The 19,303-nt window shown below is 50.2% G+C and overlaps 1 protein-coding gene across 24 annotated transcripts in view; it reads left to right on the top strand.

The window, feature by feature from the left end:
• The window catches only part of DYNC2I1 (dynein 2 intermediate chain 1), a 47,936-nt gene extending 37,464 nt beyond the window's left edge, over positions 1-10,472 (top strand). For 5 of the 24 annotated variants that reach the window (XM_086394630.1, XM_086394643.1, XM_086394632.1 and 2 more), the window contains 6 exons: positions 413-524; positions 1,783-1,882; positions 2,045-2,176; positions 5,140-5,363; positions 7,391-7,561; positions 9,579-10,472. In XM_086394630.1, the coding sequence (XP_086250756.1) occupies positions 413-524; positions 1,783-1,882; positions 2,045-2,176; positions 5,140-5,363; positions 7,391-7,561; positions 9,579-9,633 (794 nt within the window). In that variant the 3' untranslated portion in view covers positions 9,634-10,472. Of the gene's footprint in view, positions 1-412; positions 525-1,782; positions 1,883-2,044; positions 2,286-5,139; positions 5,364-7,390; positions 7,946-9,578 lie in introns of those variants that run through there. The other 19 variants (XM_086394646.1, XM_086394634.1, XM_086394636.1 and 16 more) reach the window with 11 other exon arrangements.
• The last annotated feature ends 8,831 nt before the right edge of the window (positions 10,473-19,303 follow it).

Genomic DNA, 19,303 nt, shown 5'->3' with positions numbered 1-19,303 from the left:
GTGAGCGGGGCTGCGTGAGGGGGACATCAGGGCGGGATGGGGCTTGAGGGACATCCCCGCCAGCACAGGTAACCCAGACCTGTGGGAGGAGATTTCCAGAGGAGGGTTTCCGTGGGGAACTGGAAGATTGTTGAATATTGACCTTTTGCTTTTAGAAGTATATTTCCCTTTTAAAATCAAATCTAAAAATGGAAAGGCTTTTTGATGCCAGCAGCCCTCTTCCCGCCAGGCCCTCAGCTGCCAGCTCCCAATTCATCTGAGGCATCTGCAGGGCCCTCCCCTGCAGTGCTCACCGCCCTGCCTTTGATGTTCCTCCCTGCACAGGCCTTAAACGGTGAAAAGGAATTCCAGAATGCTTGGGTTTTGGTGTAACTTGTACTAAGAGGTGCCTTTATCCCTGATTACTTTGTAGGTTTAATTCCTGGAGGACGGATAAAACTGGTACACAGTGCTGCGATCCAGCTGAGTGACAGGTGGGTCTGTACCCACAAAGCCCTGTTTCCCACAGGAGGAAACAGCCTTAGGTAATAAATCATGGCCAGACTGGCACTAGAGAATCCTGGCTTCCCACATTGTATTTTTGCTAAGTAGTTTATTTGCTAACTAGTTTGCTATTAATGAGTCAGTGTAACAAATGCAATTGCCAGGTGTTACAGCTAACATTTTTTCTTGAATTAAAATATTTTCTGTCTTATGAATTGGTACTATTTGACTGTTTTTCATCCAGTTTTAATACAACCCTGAAATTAAATAGATGAGGTTCAGAAACTAGAAACACTGACATGAAAGTTTTATTCAGAAATTAGTTTTCTGTTTTTACTCAAATAACTTCCTGTGATGTAAAAACCTTCTGGCTATATGAATATTGTGTGTATTTATGTATCTCATGTTAACTTACTTCCCAAAGCTGTCTCTTCCCATCAGTCACTGCAGCTGGACTGGCTCCCAGCCTGCAATTGACCAGGAGAGTCCTGATGTTATCCTCCCTGCTGTTTGTCAGTTGGAGCACCCCTGGGTTGTGTTAATGATTCCATACATGCTTTGTGGTTAGACATTACCTGCCATTGCTTTCAGTATAACAAGGAATCTGTTAACATTTGCAAAAACCCACCTGATAAACTGCAGACTCCAATCCCAGGCCCTCATGGAATTTCTGTGAGACTGTTCTCGTCTCCGTTACGGCCTTGTCACTTTGAGCCTTGAATTGCATTGATCTTCACCTGCTTTAAAGAAAGTGTCACCTGGAGCTGATGTTGGGTCTCCCCTGCAGGACACACACCCCCTGTCCGGATGCAGCAAACAGCCACTCAGACCTCGTCCACACACGGGCCGCATGGAGTGTGCTCTGTCAGCTGCTTCATGCTGCCTCTTCCCTTAGGGGCCCCTAAGTGCAGACCAGCGACCCTTGGCCACTGTGGCCCACAGGGTTGGCATCTGGTAGGAGGGGGACAGGGAGCTGCCCAGCCCTGGAGCTCAGAGCCACAGTGCCAGCCTCAGCCCCCTCCATCAGTCCCTGAACGTGAGCATCCCTGGGGTGGGGGCAACCCTGGGCTGCAGGGCCTCTGCTGAGGGGTCCTGGTGGCCTGTCCCCTTGTCCCCATGGATGGCACACACGGAGTGTAGGTGAGCGAGCAAGCGACGGGACGGGTGAAGGGACCGTCTGGAGCCTAGAAAACTGAACTGGAGATGCGTCGAGTGGCAGATGGCAGGTGGTGCTGGTGGCACCTCTGCCCTGACGGTTTCAAGACTGCCCATCTATTAATCTTTGCTGTTTTTTTCCAGCCTTTCTCATAAAGATTATGAATCCTGGGGGTCCGTGCAGACACTGAACGTTAAATTTCTGCCTTCAGACCCTAATCACTTTGTTGTTGGCACAGACGTGGTGAGTAACCGTCTAGACCTTTTCCTGTAACTACAGTGGCTTAATAAGTATCTTCATTGGAGCTTAGCTTCCTGTTTGCTCTAATCAGAATGTTGTTTAAATAGTTCCGAGAATACAAGCCTCACCCCGCCTGGTTCCCACCCCCCCTCACCCCGCATCCAGGGCCTCGTCAGCCACGGCAGCAGACGGGACGTCAGAGTGTCTCCCAGGCTGTTCCGGCCCCAGCAGCAGGGCCCGAGGCCTGTGAAAGTGACCGTGATTGACTTCTCACCATTTGAGGAGCCTGTGTTCCTGGTAAGGACACCTGTTTGTAGGCACTGACGCCTTGGCAGCACCTGCTGAAGTTTCCAGCACTTGGGTCTGTATGCGTTGCCTCCTGGCTTCCTGAAGTCCCGTCTGCATGGTCAGTACTCATCTGCGTGGTCAGTACAGTTTGTTCCACTGCACTGTTGTGTGGATCTTCTTTACACTTTTTATTCTGACCTAATGTAAGTTTGTAGAGAAGTTACAAGGCTGGCGCAGAGCACTCCACATGCAGTGGCCTGTGTGTGGCCAGGGTGCTCCACCCCAGGGTCTGCGTGTTCATCTCCTGTGGTCACAGGTCAGTCTGTCAGGCCTGCCCCGTGACTGCCCCACCAGTGTCCTTTGTGAGTGGGATTGTGGCCCCAGTCAGGAGTTCTGTCCACCTACTGTGTCTCATCCTCACTGCCTTCACCTGGGAACAGGCTCAGCACCTCATAGAGGGCCTGGGTACCTGACACCCTGAGGCTGGGGGTGTCTCCTCGTGGTTAGAGGCAGGCCTTGTCCTGACTATGGGCTCCTCTTTCCCAGTCTGATCAGCCAGGGCCAGGCGGGGAGATGTGTGGACTGAGCTCCTGCTGCTCCCAGGGCAGATCTGTCCCCAGGGAGGTTCTGTCCCCAGGGTGGTTCTGTCCCAGGGCAGATCTGTCCCAGGGAGTTTCTGTCCCCAGGGCAGATCTGTCCCAGGGCAGTTCTGTCCCCAGGGAGGTTCTGTCCCCAGGGCGGTTCTGTCCCCAGGGCAGATCTGTCCCCAGGGAGGTTCTCTCCCCAGGGCTGTTCTGTCCCCAGGGAGGTTCTGTCCCCAGGGTGGATCTGTCCCCAGGGCGGATCTGTCCCAGGGCGGATCTGTCTCCAGGGAGGTTCTGTCCCAGGGCGGATCTGTCTCCAGGGAGGTTCTGTCCCCAGGCAGTTGTGTGCCCAGGGAGGTTCTGTCCCCAGGGCGGATCTGTCCCCAGGGAGGTTCTCTCCCCAGGGCTGTTCTGTCCCCAGGGAGGTTCTGTCCCCAGGGTGGATCTGTCCCCAGGGCGGATCTGTCCCAGGGCGGATCTGTCTCCAGGGCGGTTCTGTCCCCAGGGCAGATCTGTCCCCAGGGCGGATCTGTCCCAGGGTGGATCTGTCCCAGGGCGGATCTGTCTCCAGGGAGGTTCTGTCCCCAGGGTGGATCTGTTCCCAGGGCAGTTCTGTCCCCAGGGCGGTTCGGTCCCCAGGGAGGTTCTGTCCCCAGGGATGTTCTGTTCCCAGGGTGGTTCTGTCCCAGGGAAGTTCTGTCCCAAGGAGGTTCTGTCCCCAGGGCGGATCTGTCCCCAGGGCGATTCTGTCCCAGGGAAGTTCTGTCCCAAGGAGGTTCTGTCCCCAGGGCGGTTCTGTCCCCAGGGCGGTTCTGTCCCAGGGCGGTTCTGTCCCCAGGGCGGTTCTGTCCCAGGGAGGTTCTGTCCCCAGGGCGGTTCTGTCCCAGGGAGGTTCTGTCCCCAGGGCGGTTCTGTCCCCAGAGTGGTTCTGTCCCAGGGCGGTTCTGTCCCCAGGGCGGTTCTGTCCCAGGGAGGTTCTGTCCCAGGGAGGTTCCGTCCCCAGGGAGGTTCTGTCCCAGGGCAGTTCTGTCCCAAGGAGGTTCTGTCCCCAGGGCGGTTCTGTCCCCAGGGCGGTTCTGTCCCAGGGAGGTTCTGTCCCCAGGGCGGTTCTGTCCCAGGGAGGTTCTGTCCCCAGGGCGGTTCTGTCCCCAGAGTGGTTCTTTCCCAGGGCGGTTCTGTCCCCAGGGCGGTTCTGTCCCAGGGAGGTTCTGTCCCCAGGGCGGTTCTGTCCCCAGAGTGGTTCTTTCCCAGGGAGGTTCTGTCCCCAGGGCGGTTCTGTCCCCAGGGCGGTTCTGTCCCCAGAGTGGTTCTGTCCCAGGGCGGTTCTGTCCCCAGGGCGGTTCTGTCCCAGGGCGGTTCTGTCCCAGGGAGGTTCTGTCCCCAGGGCGGTTCTGTCCCAGGGAGGTTGTGTCACCCTGTTGTTTACTCCATGTGAGCCTCCCTGGTTGGAAAACTTCCTTTCCTCTTTGTGTATTTTTCTTTCTTGACGTGGACACAGGGCTTTTCAGTGTCCTCAGTGGGTTCAGAGTCACTGCCTCTGTTTACTCTGCTCTCACATGGTGCCCCTGGGGCAAGGGCACTGGATCTGTGAGTGCCTCTTGCTTTCTGGTACAGGAACCCTTGGGGTCAGCCGTTCCTCCAAGGAGTCTTGGCTCCTGCTGGGAGAAGGACACCTGGATAGCAGGCTGGGCAGTCAGAGTGTCGTTGTAAGGACATTGTCACGGTGTCCTCTTACCCTGCGCCCCAGGTGCAGGCTGGCCTCGGGGCCCCCGCCCTCCCACAGTGCAAACCTGGTTCCTGTTATCTGTACTAAGTCTACTTCCTCCATTTCGGGACTCACAGAACCTTTTGTGATTGCTGTCTGTTGCCTCTGCTTTTTTGGAAAAATTAAATATGTGAAAAATTAAATATATTGAGTAAAAAGGAGTTAATTTTAGTAGGCTAAAATTTATTCTTTTACTAGACCAGCTAAGTTTTGTTTTATGGGAAATTCAATTGAAAAGGAATATAAAACCATATTATTGGTACAAATGTATGTGGGTTTTTATTTTTAAGTCAGTCTTTCCAGTCTTAATGTCCTATGTTTGAATCAATGATATTCAGCTTTGTTAAAAAATAAACACCTATTTATATATTCACTGAATTCACTGATTATTAGCCCTCTTTGGAGGGGAGGAGGTACAGAGTGTGTCAGGATCTCCAAATGCCCACCTTTGTAATTTGTGAGAACAAGATGGAATGTTACAATTTTATGTTTGGGGAAACAAAAGAATAAACCAGATGTTTTTGCTGTGTAAGTGTGAAAGCTAATGTTCTGAGAATTTTCCTTGGCTGCTCGGTTTGAGTGAACGAGAGAGAACTGTGATGCGCTTTCCCTGCCTCCCCCAGGCCGGCTGTTCTGACGGCAGCATCAGGCTGCACCGGCTGACGGCAGAGTGCCCGCTCCTGCAGTGGGACTACAGCACCGGCGGCCGCGCCGTCACTGGCCTGCAGTGGTCCCTGACGAGGCCGGCCATGTTTCTGGTGCAGGATGATACATCCTGCGTGTACGTGTGGGACCTCCTGGAGAGCGATCTGGGGCCTGTGGCCAGGCAGCCCATCTGTCCAGACAGGTGAGATGCCACAGTGACTTCTTCAGACGCGTCCCTGCTGGTCTTCCATCCTGATTTACGTAAAGGGCCAGCGTACTTTACTCTGGTGGTTGTGCTAATCTTAATCTCTCAGTCGTGTCCGACTCTGCGACCCCATGGACTGTAGCCCGCCAGGCTTCTCTGTCTATGGGATTCTCCAGGCAAGAATCCTGGAGTAGGCTGCTGTTTCCTTCTCCAACTTTATATTTACTTATATATTTAAATTTAAATATCACTTTTATATTTAAGTTCTGAAAAAGCCACTTTAAAATGGGTTCATTTCATAATAGCCCAAAATAGTCTCAGGATTAAAGAATTATTATCTATTGTTTTTCATTTATATTGAGGTATAATTGATATAAAATATGCTAGTTTCAAGTGTACAATATGATGATTTGATATTTGCATATATTATCAAAGGATTACATCTGTCACCTCACATAGTCCCAGAATTTTTTTCTTGTGATGAGAACTTTTAATGTTTATTCTCTTAGCAACGTTCAGATTTGCAATAGTGTTATTAAGTACATTTTTCATGTGCACTGCTTCCCGTGACTTGCTGTTTAATGACTAGAACTCGTATGCCTTCACCTGTTTGGCCCGACCCCACCCCTTCGTTTGGCCGCCAGTCAGTTCTCTGTGCGCTGAGCTTGTTTTCGACGGGGGCTCACGTGTGAGTGAGGCCACACAGTGCCTGTCCTCTGCCTGGTGTCACTTCGAGTGGTGCCTCGGTCCGTCCATGCTGTCATGGTGGCTGACGGAAGCCGTGCGAGCCGGGCCCCTCCCGTGGCTGCACGCTGACTCACAGCTGCGCCCTGTTGGTTTGGGGCCTAGAGTTGGTGCTGAGGATGCTGTGGCCCACGTGAGGGAGACTTTTCCCAGTATGAACCCTCCTGTGCCCCTGGGGTTGCCCCGACACTCGGGTTGTTCCCACGCCCGGCTGGTGTGAGCAGTGCAGCAGTGGACGTGGGGACGTGGAACCCCATCCCCACGTGGGATGGGGACGTGCACCTCTTTGAGATACTGACTTCATTTTCTTTGGATAAATACCCGGGAGTGGAATTGCTGGATCCACGTTAGTTCTATTTTTAAATCTTGAGAAGCGTCCGTGCTGTTTTTCACTGTGTCTTCCCCAGTTTACGTTCCCATCTACAGTGACCAAGGGCGTCCCTCTCTGTCCTCACCAACATTTGTTGTTTCGCATCTTTCTGATGGTGGCCACTCTGATGTTGATGTCTCTCTGTCCTCACCGACATTTGTTGTTTCGCATCTTTCTGATGGTGGCCACTCTGATGTTGATATCTCTCTGTCCTCACCGACATTTGTTGTTTCGCATCTTTCTGATGGTGGCCACTCTGATGTTGATATCTCTCTGTCCTCACCGACATTTGTTGTTTCGCATCTTTCTGATGGTGGCCACTCTGATGTTGATATCTCTCTGTCCTCACCGACATCTGTTGTTTCGCATCTTTCTGATGGTGGCCACTCGGATGTTGATATCTCTCTGTCCTCACCGACATCTGTTGTTTCGCATCTTTCTGATGGTGGCCACTCGGATGTTGATATGTGCGTGTGGCTTTTATCTGCACGTCCCTGTTGATCACTGGTGCCCAGCGTCTCCCACATGCCCGCCATCTGAGTGTCGTTTTAGAAGCACATCTGTTGAGGCCTTCTCCCCACTTTGTAACTGGCTTACTTGTGGGTTTGTTTTTTTTTGCTATTTAGTTGTATGAGTCTTTATATATTTTAGATACTAACCGTTTAACAGACATAGGATTGGCAGATGTCTTCTCCATCTCTAGGTGGCCCTTCCTGTTTGTTTTTGGCTTCTTCTACCCTCTTAGTCATCCCACCTGTTTGCTTTTGGAGTCAGATCCAGAAAACCATCCCCGACTGATGTCAGGGAGCTGCCCGCTGTGTTTTCAGCATTTCTGTTCCTCCTGCTCCCCCCGGGGGAGGTGGGTAATCAGGTGACTCAGCATCACACAGCATGTGTTTCTTCATTTCAGGTTGGTGGCCATGACCATTGTGGGGGAAGCAGAGAAAACCCGTGGCAGCTTCCTGGCTCTGGTGCTGGCCAGAGCCTCTGGCAGCATAGACGTCCAGTACCTGCGGCGGGAGTGGGCAACCCCGGCCAGTGACGAGCTGCAAAGGCTGCGGCTGCTGCTTCGGGAAGCCCTGTAGGTGGCGAGACCCCGAGATGAAGTTGTGCGGTGGCTCCAAGCTTACATCAGATGCATGTACATTTGTATAGATAGAAAGCGTGTGTCTGTACAGAATTAATTTTCAAAATTATTGCTTTAATATGCCATAAATAAATCACTATTTTTGAATGGAAACAGCAAACCTTTTAGTGTATACTAAACTCCAAAGGCAACAGAGAGCCATATAGACACTGTTTTCCAAGGATATTTCTACTTGTTTTCAAAACAGCTTTGTAAAATTTATTATTAGATTTTTAAACACTCCAAATGAAAATTTATTTTAATGAACAGTTTTCTTAGTCTTACATAAAATGATATATTCACTGGTTTAAATTAAAGACCTGATTCCAGTGGAATGACCTCCCACTGTGTGCTCCTGGACTTTCTTGGGCTTCTTCTACGGGAGACGTTGGAATGTCTGCTTCGGCACGTTTGCTTTACGCTTTAGTGTATTAGCTTTGAGTAAATATGACATGAGTGTATAAGTTCTCTTATCTATATAGTTATCATAGCAGTTTAGGGGCGGGAGAACCCTGGGCTGATGGTCTCTGCTCACACCCGGTATCACTGACATGGCGACAGGTGAGTGGTCAGCGTGGGGAGGGGTTTGTTCTCTCTGGGCCACAAGCAGCTGCTGCTGTGTGCCAGTGACAGGAGGGTTAAACCCAGAACTGGGAGCTGGCGGAGAACACAGGCTCCCAGGGCCCCCTGGCCGATGTTCTCTGAGTTCCTCGTAAATCCCTCAGCTGCCCATGGTCCTCTTAGAGCCCTGTGCCCTGCTGCATCTGCTGGTGTGGCCCTTGCTGTGGCTAGCTCAGAGCCACTTTCTCTCCAAGGCCTCCCCTGGTCCTGCCTCTGGAAGTCTCCTGCTGCTGTTCAGTCACTCAGTCGTCTCTAACTCTCTGCAACCCCATGGACTGCAGCATGCCAGGCTTCCCTGTCCTTCACCAGCTCCTGGAGCGTGCTCAAACTCAGGTCCATCGAGTCGGTAATGCTATCCAACCATTTGATCCTCTGTTGTCCCCTTCTTCTCCCACCTTCAGTCTTTCCCGGCATCAGGGTCTTTTCCAGTGAGTTGGCTCTTCGCATCAGGTGGCCACAGTATTGGAGCGTCAGCCTCCGTTGCCCTCTGGCTGCTCCATAAGTGTCAGCCTCAGGGTCTCTGCCCACTTGTGGATGAGCTCCAGGGAGTGGGAGCATGCTTGTCTCATTGGTGGTCAGAGCCCCAGTGTCTGACTGAGCCCAGCTCCGTGAGGGTTTCCTGGAGGAGCCGCTGAAGGAATCTGATGCAGAAAGAACTTTATCAGCATCACTGCTTCAGTGCGAAAACTTCACTTTGAAAGTGTTCAGCCCTCCATTCATCTTTTTTTCCTGAATGGACTAACGTACCTGAACATAATTTGGCTTCAATATCTAGCTATTTGTAATCTTGTGTTGCTTTTTTACATTTAAGAGATTTGAGGAAAAGCAATCAAGATGGGAAACAGTAAACAAGACTGGTCCAGGGCCTGGCCTGCGGGTTTGGGTTCTGTCCTCTAGACAGTCGCCTGCGCCTGCTGAGGGTTTTGCTCCTTCCGTGTGATCGGTCTGGGGAAACAGCGTGTTGTGTGGTGTGGTGTCAATACCCAGGAAGTGACAGGTCTGGAATGACAGAGCAGAGCAGAGCGGAGAGCTGCTCCGAGCCCCGTGTCTGCCCCTCACCCTACACCCAACATTTGCAAATGTTTGTGGAACCGCCCCTTGCACCTCCCTAAGCCCTGGAGTGGCTCCACCCGCTGGGTCAGCAGCCGCCTCCCAGCAGAGCCAGGTCCTCAGGGCTGTGTGAGCAGGGCCGAGCTGAAGCTCTAAATCTGTCAGGATTCTTTAATTTGTTTACAGTGGTTAGAAGAGAAGAATTCTCTTAAATATGGTGGTATCATAGTTGTTGCAAGGAGGAAGCCAATTCTGACTCCATGTTGGAAACTGTTTCTTTGGCTTGTTTTTGTTATTACAGTCATACTCAATGGCTTGCCTGCAGGACCCTGCCCCCCTGTTCGACTGTAAACTAAAGTGCCTTGTTCAGCTCAAGGAGAGAGAGTTCATCCCTGCCCACCTGTGAATAGAAGAGGTTAACAGACCCCTTCCAAAGGCTGGACATTCCCTTGGAGACGTTTTGCAAGACTAAAGACCCTTTGGCCACCTGATGCGAAGAACTGACTCATTTGAAAAAACCCTGATGCCGGGAAAGATTGAAGGCAGGAAGAGAAGGGGACAACAGAGGATGAGATGGTTGGATGGCATCATCGACTCAATGGACATGAGTTTGAGTGAACTCCAGGAGCTGGTGATGGACGGGGAGGCCTGGCGTGCTGCAGTCCATGGTCACAAGGAGTCGGACACGACTGAGCAACCGAACTGAACTGAGAGACCCTTTACTTTACTTCCCCACTGCATCTCCCTCTCTGTTCTGCCTTTTGCCTTTAGTTTCTCATTGCTCTTTTCTCTCTCATCTATAAAAGAACCTGGCATCCAGACCCCGATAAGATGGTTATTTTGAGGCTCTAGCCTGCTATCCTGTTGGTCTCCCAGCTTCCCGACTAAAGTCTCCTCCCTGCCTCAACACCTCGTCTGTTGGATTCATGGGCCTGTCGTGCAGTGAACAGAGTGAGCTTGGACTCAACACAGTAGAGTATTACTGGTTCTTGCTCACAGTTTTACTTGGATGAAGATATAAACTATCACACATCAAGGACTCACCAAGAGCTGGAGATGTATATCCAGTTTTTCAGCAAATAAATAATCTCACACTGTTCTGTAGTTAAAAAAATAATAAAGATTTACAAATAAACTGAAGTAAGAAAAAGGTAATTGTATCTGGACCATCCAGAGGCAAATACCTTCAATATTACTGGATTTCTTTCCTGTGTCTTTTTTTCCCTCACTTTTTAAGCAACTTTACTGAGATGCAGTTCACATACAATTCACCCATTTACAGTGTGCAGTTCAATGGCTTTGGTATCAAAACCACAGGGTTGGGACTTGCCTGGTGGTCCAGTGTTAAACTCCACCTTCCAGTGCAGGGGAGGAGGGTACCATCCCCCACCCGAGAACTGAGACCCCACATGCCCCAGAGCTACTGAGGCCACCCTCCACAAGTAGAGAGTCCGTGCACCACAGTGAAGATCCCCTGTGCCACAGACCCAACACAGCACATGGTGAGTGTGCTGTAAACCCAGTGTGCGAGTAAACCCAGCTTTAGAACATTTCTGTATCTGCAGAAAGAAATCTCGTGCCCAGTTGTCCAATAGCAGTCTCTCCCCATGGTCCCTAGTCCCACCAGCCCAGGATGGACACTGAACTACTTCATGTCTCTGTAGGTTTGTCCATTCTGGATATTTCATACAAGTGGAATCACATATAATATGTGGCCTTTTATGACTGGATTCTTTCACTTACATGATGATGTTCACAAGATTCTTCCGTGTATCAGTACTCCATTTCTTTTTATTCAATTATATGGATCTACCACATTTTCTTTATTCATCATCTGGACATTCGAATTGTTTCCAGTTTGGGGCTGTTGGCTACTGGGAGTATTTGTGTACTAGTTTTTGTGTGTTTTCATTTTACTTGGGTACACATCTTGGAGTGGAATCCTTGCCAACACTCACCATCTGACGTTCTGATTATAACCCGTGTGTGCATTGGTGTCTCAGTGTGGGAGTTGGTGATGGACAGGGAGGCCTGGCGTGCTGCAGTTCGTGGGGTCACAGAGTCGGACACGACTGCGTGACTGAACTGAACTGAAAGACCAGTGATGCTGAGCATTTTCTCCTGTGCTTTTCAGCCGTTCATACATATCAGCCCTTTACAGAAACGTTTATGCAGATTGTTTCACCATTTTTAAATTGGGCAATTTATCTTTGAAATTGTTGACTAGTGTTTTTCATATTTTTAGATATGTCTCTTATCAAATACATGATTCACAGATATTTCCTCTAACTTTGTTGGTTGTCTTTTCCCTTTCTTGACGGTTTACTTTGTAACGCAATTTTCTAATCCTGATGACACCCAATTTTTTTCCTTCTGTTGCTCCTGCTTTTGGTGTTATGTCTAAGAGGCTTTGCCTAACGAGAAATTGCAAAGACTTACTGTATGCTTCTTTAAGCGTATTCTAGTTTCAGCTCCTAACTTTGGTTCTTTGATCCATTCTGGGCTAATTTTTGTACATAGTGTGAAGTAGATAGGGTCCCAGTATCATTCTTTTGCATGTGACTGTACCATTGTCTTTTTTATGAGATATTTATACGCAGTCAGGATGAAAATTCTGCCCCTTGCTATGCTTCCTTGTCCTGAAGACATGTTTGGTCTATCCATGGAGAGGGTCAGCCTCCTCAGTAGCGCCGAGCCTGGCCAACCTTTCCTGCAAGACCCAGAGACAGTGCCTGCCTTCCTGCCACGTTTTAGGCCCGCACCCTGCTCTGCAAGAACTAACAACTAGGTTACTAGCTCTGTGTTGCTGCACAAAGGCCTCCATTCTAGTGGGACATTCTACCCAAGGGCTCCATTCTAGTGGGACATTCTGATCCAAGGGCTCCAATTCTAGTGGGATATTCTACCCCAAGGCTTCCTTCTAGTGGGACATTCTAATCCAAGGGCTCCATTCTAGTGGGACAATCAACCCCAAGGGCACCATTCTAGGGGGATATTCTACCCCAAGGGCTTCATTCTAGTGGGACATTCTACTCCAAGAGCTTCATTTTAGTGGGGCATTCTAATGCAAAGTTTCCATTCTAGTGGGACATTCTACCCAAAGGGCTCCATTCTAGTGGGATATTCTAACCTAAGGGCTCCATTCTAGTGTGACAGTCTAACCCAAAGGGCTTCCTTCTAGTGGTACTTCTAACCAAGGGCTCCATTCTAGCTGAATGTTCTGTTCCAAGATCACCATTCTAGTGGACATTCTATTCCAAGGGCTCCATTTCTAGTGAGACATTCTCTCAAACGGCTCCATTCTAGTGGGACATTCTACCCCAAAATCTCATTCTAGTGTGACATTCTACCCAAGGGCTCCATTCTAGTGGGACATTCTACCTCAAAGGCTCCATTCTAGTGGGACACTCTACTACAAGGGCTCCGTTCTAGTGGGACATTCTGCTCCATGGGCTCCATTCTAGTGGGATATTCTGCTCCCAGGGCTCCATCTTGGTGGGACATTCTGCTCCAAGGACTCCATTCTAATGGGACATTCTACTTCAAGAGCTCCATTCTAGTGGGACATTCTATCCCAAGGGCTCCATTATAGTGGGACATTCTTCACCAAGAGCTCCATTTTAGTGGGATATTCTAACGCAGGGGCTTCATTCTAGTGGGACATTCTACCCCAAGGGCTCCATTCTAGTGGGACATTCTACCCCAAAATCTCATTCTAGTGTGACATTCTACCCAAGGGCTCCTTCTAGTGGGACATTCTATCCCAAAATCTCATTCTAGTGTGACATTCTACCCAAGGGCTCCTTCTAGTGGGATATTCTACCCAAGGGCTCCATTCTAGTGGGACATTCTACCCCAAAATCTCATTCTAGTGTGACATTCTACCCAAGGGCTCCTTCTAGTGGGATATTCTACCCAAGGGCTCCATTCTAGTGGGACATTCTACCCCAAAATCTCATTCTAGTGTGACATTCTACCCAAGGGCTCCTTCTAGTGTGACATTCTACCCAAGGGCTCCTTCTAGTGGGACATTCTACCCAAGGGCTCCTTCTAGTGGGATATTCTACCCAAAAGCTCCATTCTAATGGGACATTCTACACAAGGGATCTGTTGTTGTGGGATGTTCTACCACAAGGGCTCCATTCTAGTGAGACATTTTACACCAAGAGCTCCATTCTAGTGGGGAATTCTACCCCAAGGGCTCTTCCTAGTGTGATTTTCTACCCCAAGAGCTCCATCTAGTGGGACATTTTACCCCACGGGCTCCATTCTAGTGGGACATTCTGTTCCAAGGGCTTCCATTCAAGGGGGATAGTCTACTCCAAGGACTCCGTTCTAGTGGGACATTCTACCTCAAGGGCTCCATTCTAGTGGTACATTGTATCCCAGGGCTACATTATAGTGGGACATTCTACCCAAGGGTTCCATTGTAGTGCGACATTCTACCCCAAGAGCTCCATTCTAGTGGGACACGCTACTCCACAGGCTCCATTCTAGTGGGACATTCTGCTCCAAGGGCTCCATTGGGATATTCTGCTCCAAGTGCTCCATTCTTATGGGACATCCTATCCAAGGGCTCCATTCTAGTGGTACATTCTACTCAAGGGCTCCATTCTTTTGGACATTCTACCCCAAAACTCCATTTTACTGGGAGATGTAGCCAAAGACTCCGTTCTAGTGGGATATTCTACCCAAAGGCTCCATTCTAATGGACATTCTACTGAAGGGCTCCAGTCTAGGGAGACATTCTACTTCAAGGGCTCCATTCTAGTGGGACATTCTACCCAACAGGCTCCATTCTAGTGGGACATTCTACCCAAGGGCTCCATTCTAGTGGGATATTCTACCTTAAGGACCCCATTCTAGTGGGACATTCTGCTCCAAGGACTCCACTCTAGTGGGATATTCTACCCAAAGGCTCCATTCTAGTGGGACATTCTGCACCAAGGGCTCCATTCTAGTGGACACTGAGTTCTTCTTGGTGTGTTTTTTTGGGGTGATTTTAGGAGGTAACTTTGAGGATGCAAAGTAAAATTTGAAGATGTTTCCAAATGTCTGGGTTTTTAAATGAGTCACATAAAGGGTATATTGAAATTGCACTTCTCTTATTTTCATTAGAAATAGAGCATCAGATAATCTAGAGGTAGCTTTAAGGCTTAATGAAGCACAATTATTCTTAAATAAAATCAAGAATATGACCCATCCCATAATGCTCAACCCTATCATGTACAAAAGAAACCCATGGCCTGTTCTCTGCACTATCTGCCCTTTGAGCTGTTTTTCAGAAGCTCTGGTGGGTTGCACAAATCTGTTTGCCCTGATCCATCCTGTGCTTTGGAGGCCAGCTGGCCCTTTGCTAAGATTTCAATCTGCAGCCAAGAAACAGAACCACTAACAACTGGCTAATCTGTCCAGATGCAGGGCAATGTTCCCTTAGTTCTCACAGGAGCATCTGTGCCATCTGTACTGGTAGGGCACGCCCTACAATCCACTTACATTCAGAAGTGTGCTGTACCCATGAGGAAGCCAGAAGTGTGCCTGCTGCAGGTCAGGGATGGCCTGTCCCTGTGCAGGGAGACACGACCCTACCTGAAACCGTCAGCCCAGCCAGTATCAGGCTCTCAGCATCAAGAGAAGCACACGTCCCATCTTCTTCCTCAGCCTTTGTACACAGAGCAGATGAGGGGGTGGGAAGGGGAATGGTGGGCTGGGAAGACCTGGGCTCCAGGTTTCCCTGCTATTTGGCCATCAGCTCATAGTCAGTGGTATGCCTGCTAACTTTTTATTTTAATACTTCAGACTGAAGAGGTTTTGAAACTATTTGAAGTCATAATTAGGGACTGAAACTGAAGTTATGGTTTCGCGGTGTGTGGTATGACAGAGGCAGGGAGCTGTAGCCCACCAGGCTACAGGGCTGGGCTAGGAGTGTGAGCACATGTCTGCTTCATTTCCTCTGGTGTTGGTTCTGAGATGCACCTTGATTCCAGAAACATCAGCGCACAGCAAGCACCGCAGCTCAGGGGCACGTCTGTGCCTGTCATCTGAGAACTCAGTGGCATCACCTCACCCCTTGCCAACTGGAGACCCAGAGATAGCCGTTCTTCCCTGCTCACCGGGGCTCCAGGACCCCCGGTCAGAGTCTGGCTCCTGCCTCCAGTGGCTGCTGGTGTCTGGAGAGCAAGGCCAGGACACCCACTCAGAGCACCGTGTTGCTAGACACAGCCATGTGGCTTGTCTGCTCCCATCAGTTCCTTGGTCAACCTGCCCAGAAAGCGCAGGATAGTCTGGGCTGGGTGACATGCACACACCCAAATTCCAGCCCCCAAAACCTGTTCAGGAACCACTTCCAGCCCCACAGGTCCCCTTGCTTCTTGTGAAAACGTTTACCCATAAAATGTGCAAAATACAAATGTTTACCCATAAAATGTGTAAGCATACAAATGTTTACCCATAAAATGTGTAAGTATACAAACATTTACACATAAAGTGTGTAAAGTGTGGCAGCTCTTGCCACACTGAGGACTACTCCCGCTTCTCTGGGCTGGTCCTGGTCATCGGAGACTTTCCTGCTGAGTCCTGTGGGCCTGGCCTTCAGCGACTGTCCCCATATGAAATCTGAGACACTGAACGCAGTGCAGAGGAGCCGAGCTTCCTTCTGACTCTGAAAGCCTGTGTTTGTGACTGCTTAGATGACTCACAAGACCAGCGCCCTGTGGCTCCAGGACAAGCAGAGTGCTGGGTGGCACTCGGAGATTTGAGGGAGACTTGCTGAAAGGTGAGCTCAACCCTTTCCCCTGAGGGAAGTCCAGCCAGGCTTCCCCACGCAGGGCCACAGGCCGCCCTGGGCAGAGGCTGGGGGCCCCTCAGTGACTGACCAGTCCTGCAAGGCGGGAACCCAGGCCTCTTCTGGAATGAGCCCTGGGCCTCACAAGGGGCCTCTCACTGGACCTGCACACACACAGTGGCTCTTTCCTTCCCGTAACCTAAAGGAGGGGCTCCGGCAAGCTCACCCACAGTGGTGCCCCACGGAGGCAAACCACACAGGTGACGCAGGCTCCCGCTAGGACCTGTCTGTCCCCTGGGGTGGTCCTGGTCCCCCGAGACCCAGCTCCGGGCCGGCTGAGACGGCCAGCGCACATCTCCCCCGTCACCCCAGGTCTGGCAGCTGCCCCAGCTTTGTGTCAATAGCCCAGAGATTGAGCACGGCTCACCCAGAGGCCTTAGATTCGGGGCACTTTTCACAAACACCCTGAAGAGGGCGTCAGAGGAAAAGCAAAAGTTAGAGGAGGGTGCTTCCGGGAAAGGGTCGAACCTGATCATTCAGCAGGCTTTTTCCCCAAATCCCGTTCACCAGCCCCTCAGGCCAGGCGGAAACTTCTGTGCCCAGATTGCCTCAATTTAGGTGCAAAGCAGTCTCAAACTGACTGCAGGGTCCTCAGCGTCGAATCTGTGATGACCTCACCCTCCCGCCCAGCACTTTTGAGGGTGGGAAGGGGGCGCAGGGAGGGAAAACGCCTCCTTTCCCGCTGACCGTGGGAGTCAGGCTCAAGGGCGTCCCTGCTGCCCTCTTTCCGCTTAGGCAGCCCCCTCTCCCCGCTGTTTTGCAGTAACGAGTGTGGGAGTGCATTCTCTCTCCCTTGCAGGATTTATAGAGGCGCTGGTCTCTGCTCCACCGGCTCTTAGGGGGCCGTCCTGGGAATTCCCCAGAGTCTGGGTGACAGTGAGAGTTTCTCTGGGAGAGTGATCTCTGAGGTCACTCGGCTCTATTAACGACTGTTTATCAGAAGCCGGTCTTCCTCATTTTCCTTCTTAGTGTTATAGGACAACCTCCTCTCATCACAGGCTCATCACAGGCTCAGCTTCCGTGTCTTCTGAAAGGGCCTTCTACCTCGTCTGTTCTGTTATAAATAATTGGATGACTGAAGTTTTCTTTATCTATCAATATTAGAACCTCTTTTCTTCTGAATTAACTGTGCATTTATTTATATGTAAGTAATCTGGGATTTATGAGTGGATATTATTCCAAACTTCCTTTACACTTGTTGTTTGGGAGTCAAATCCTTCTTCAGCCCTGTAAGGGGCGATTATTTTACTTTTAATCCAGCCCCTCCTATTATGTAAAGGATGGAGAAGCAACCACCTCACAGAGAGGTTCCCGTGAGACTCCAGTGGGGCTTGGGTGGAGCAGTCGCCTGCAGAAACCAGGATGTGGGAGGAAGAGCTTGGTGGCGGCAGCTGGGGGGGGGGGGGAGGGTTTATTGGAACCGACTTGCCCCGAGTTCGTCCCCCGTGGCCTCTCTGGCGTGTTGATCTCTGAAGCCACCTTTCCTCCTGATTTCAGCCACTGGCCCTTCACTGCTTTCCACGGGGCCCTCTTTGTCCCCCAGGGGAGGCATCTCCCAGGTCCACTCACCACAGGAGGGGTGGGCACAGAGCCCTTCCTCACACTCTCAGACCCTGGAAGTTTTGTTTATTTGTTTGAGTTTTAGAAACAGTCTGAAACACAGAAGGAATGGAAAAGAGACAGGAAGCCGGGGGAGCAGGTTCCTAGAAGGCCCCGAGGGGCTCCTCAAGCGTCTTCTCCAAGGTCAGCTGCTGGTCGGGGTGCACAGTTGTGCCTCTGTGATGGGGCGTCTCACACGACTCCCCACAGAACACCTCGTGCAGTGGCCCCTGACCCCGTCCCATGTTTCTGTCTTTCTGACACCACTGGACACACAACCCGCTCCTGTCACCTTCCTAAAGGGAAGCAGGCCTGGGGGAGTTAGGGGCACGGATGCTTTGGCCTGTTTTCTGTCTTGCTCCAGCACTTGGATGTTGCAGGAAGGATGGATTTAGACGGTGTTTAGACCAGGGGCCCCTCCTGGCCTGGTTGGGCTCCTTCCACTTGGCACAGAGGCTGTGATGACACCCGTGCATGGAGGGCCGGCAGGTTTAATGAATTTATTCACCTTCCATGTGGAGCATTTAGCACAGTTCCTGGCACAGGGTTAGAGCTGAATACATGTGAGCCTTGTTCTGAGTCAGTTCTGAAGGACAGCTGTGTGCATGAGTGAGTGACAGGTGAGTAACACAGGTAAGTGATGGCCAAGTACAGTGACTTACTGTGGGAAAATGGGAGAGGGGATCCACTGGTGTGTCATGACTCGGGGTTGTGCATGAGAGATCTGCTTATTAGACAAAAGGAATCCAGAGTTTGGGTGTTGTCACAGCAGCAGAATAGCAGAGTGACCCAGAAATGGGGGAAAGTCTAAGATAAAGATGCCCTTTAAAGGCTCCTTTGCTGGCCTCCTGGGCAGGGGGAGCTGTCCGTTGAAGAGGGTCCTGTTTCGCTCCTCTGGGCAGACCCTCACCATCTTTAGCAAGTTTCATTAAACATCCTTTTTTCACCACTTGTTTTAAGTAATTTTTATGTACCACCCTTCTCTCGCTGTGTCTCTTTCTGGGACTCTAACTGCACATCTGTAAACCATGTGATATTGTCCATAGGTCATTTGGGTTTTCTTCACTTTTTAATAAATCTTTTTTTTCATTAACCTGTTCTCAAATTCACAAATATTTTAGTTTGATGTGTTTAATCTAATGTTGATCTCAATCAATGACTTTTTTTACTTTAAATACTATATTTTTCATGTCTAGAATATCTTTCTAGAAAAGTTTCTAAATCTCTTCTGAAAGTTCCTGCTCCTTGTGTATATCCTTTACCTGCAGACTCTTTAACACGTATTTCATAGCTATTCTAACGCCCCTTTACTGCTTAGGCTCTGACTCATTGGTGGGTCTCCTCCTATTGACTGACCTTTAGCTGTGAGTCAGTGTTCCTGTTTCTGCTTGTGTCCCTGGCCTTGTGACGGACACCTCCTGGAGCTGGCTTCCCCCAATGCCCTCAGAAGGGCTGGGCTGTGTGCTGGAGGGTCTTGAGCTCGTGGGGGCTGACTTCACTGCCGGTTAGGATGGATCTATTTCAGTTTCCCCTTGGCTCTTGGCTGTGAGTCATGTTTCTGCCAGTATCTCAGTGGGGAGTCA

Source organism: Bos grunniens, chromosome 4 (assembly GCF_055505025.1).
Source record: "Bos grunniens cultivar Pamir isolate PY7600 chromosome 4, Bosgru_T2T1.0, whole genome shotgun sequence".
In the NCBI taxonomy this organism is placed as follows: domain Eukaryota; kingdom Metazoa; phylum Chordata; class Mammalia; order Artiodactyla; family Bovidae; genus Bos; species Bos grunniens.
This window is presented reverse-complemented; position numbering and strand designations above follow the sequence as displayed.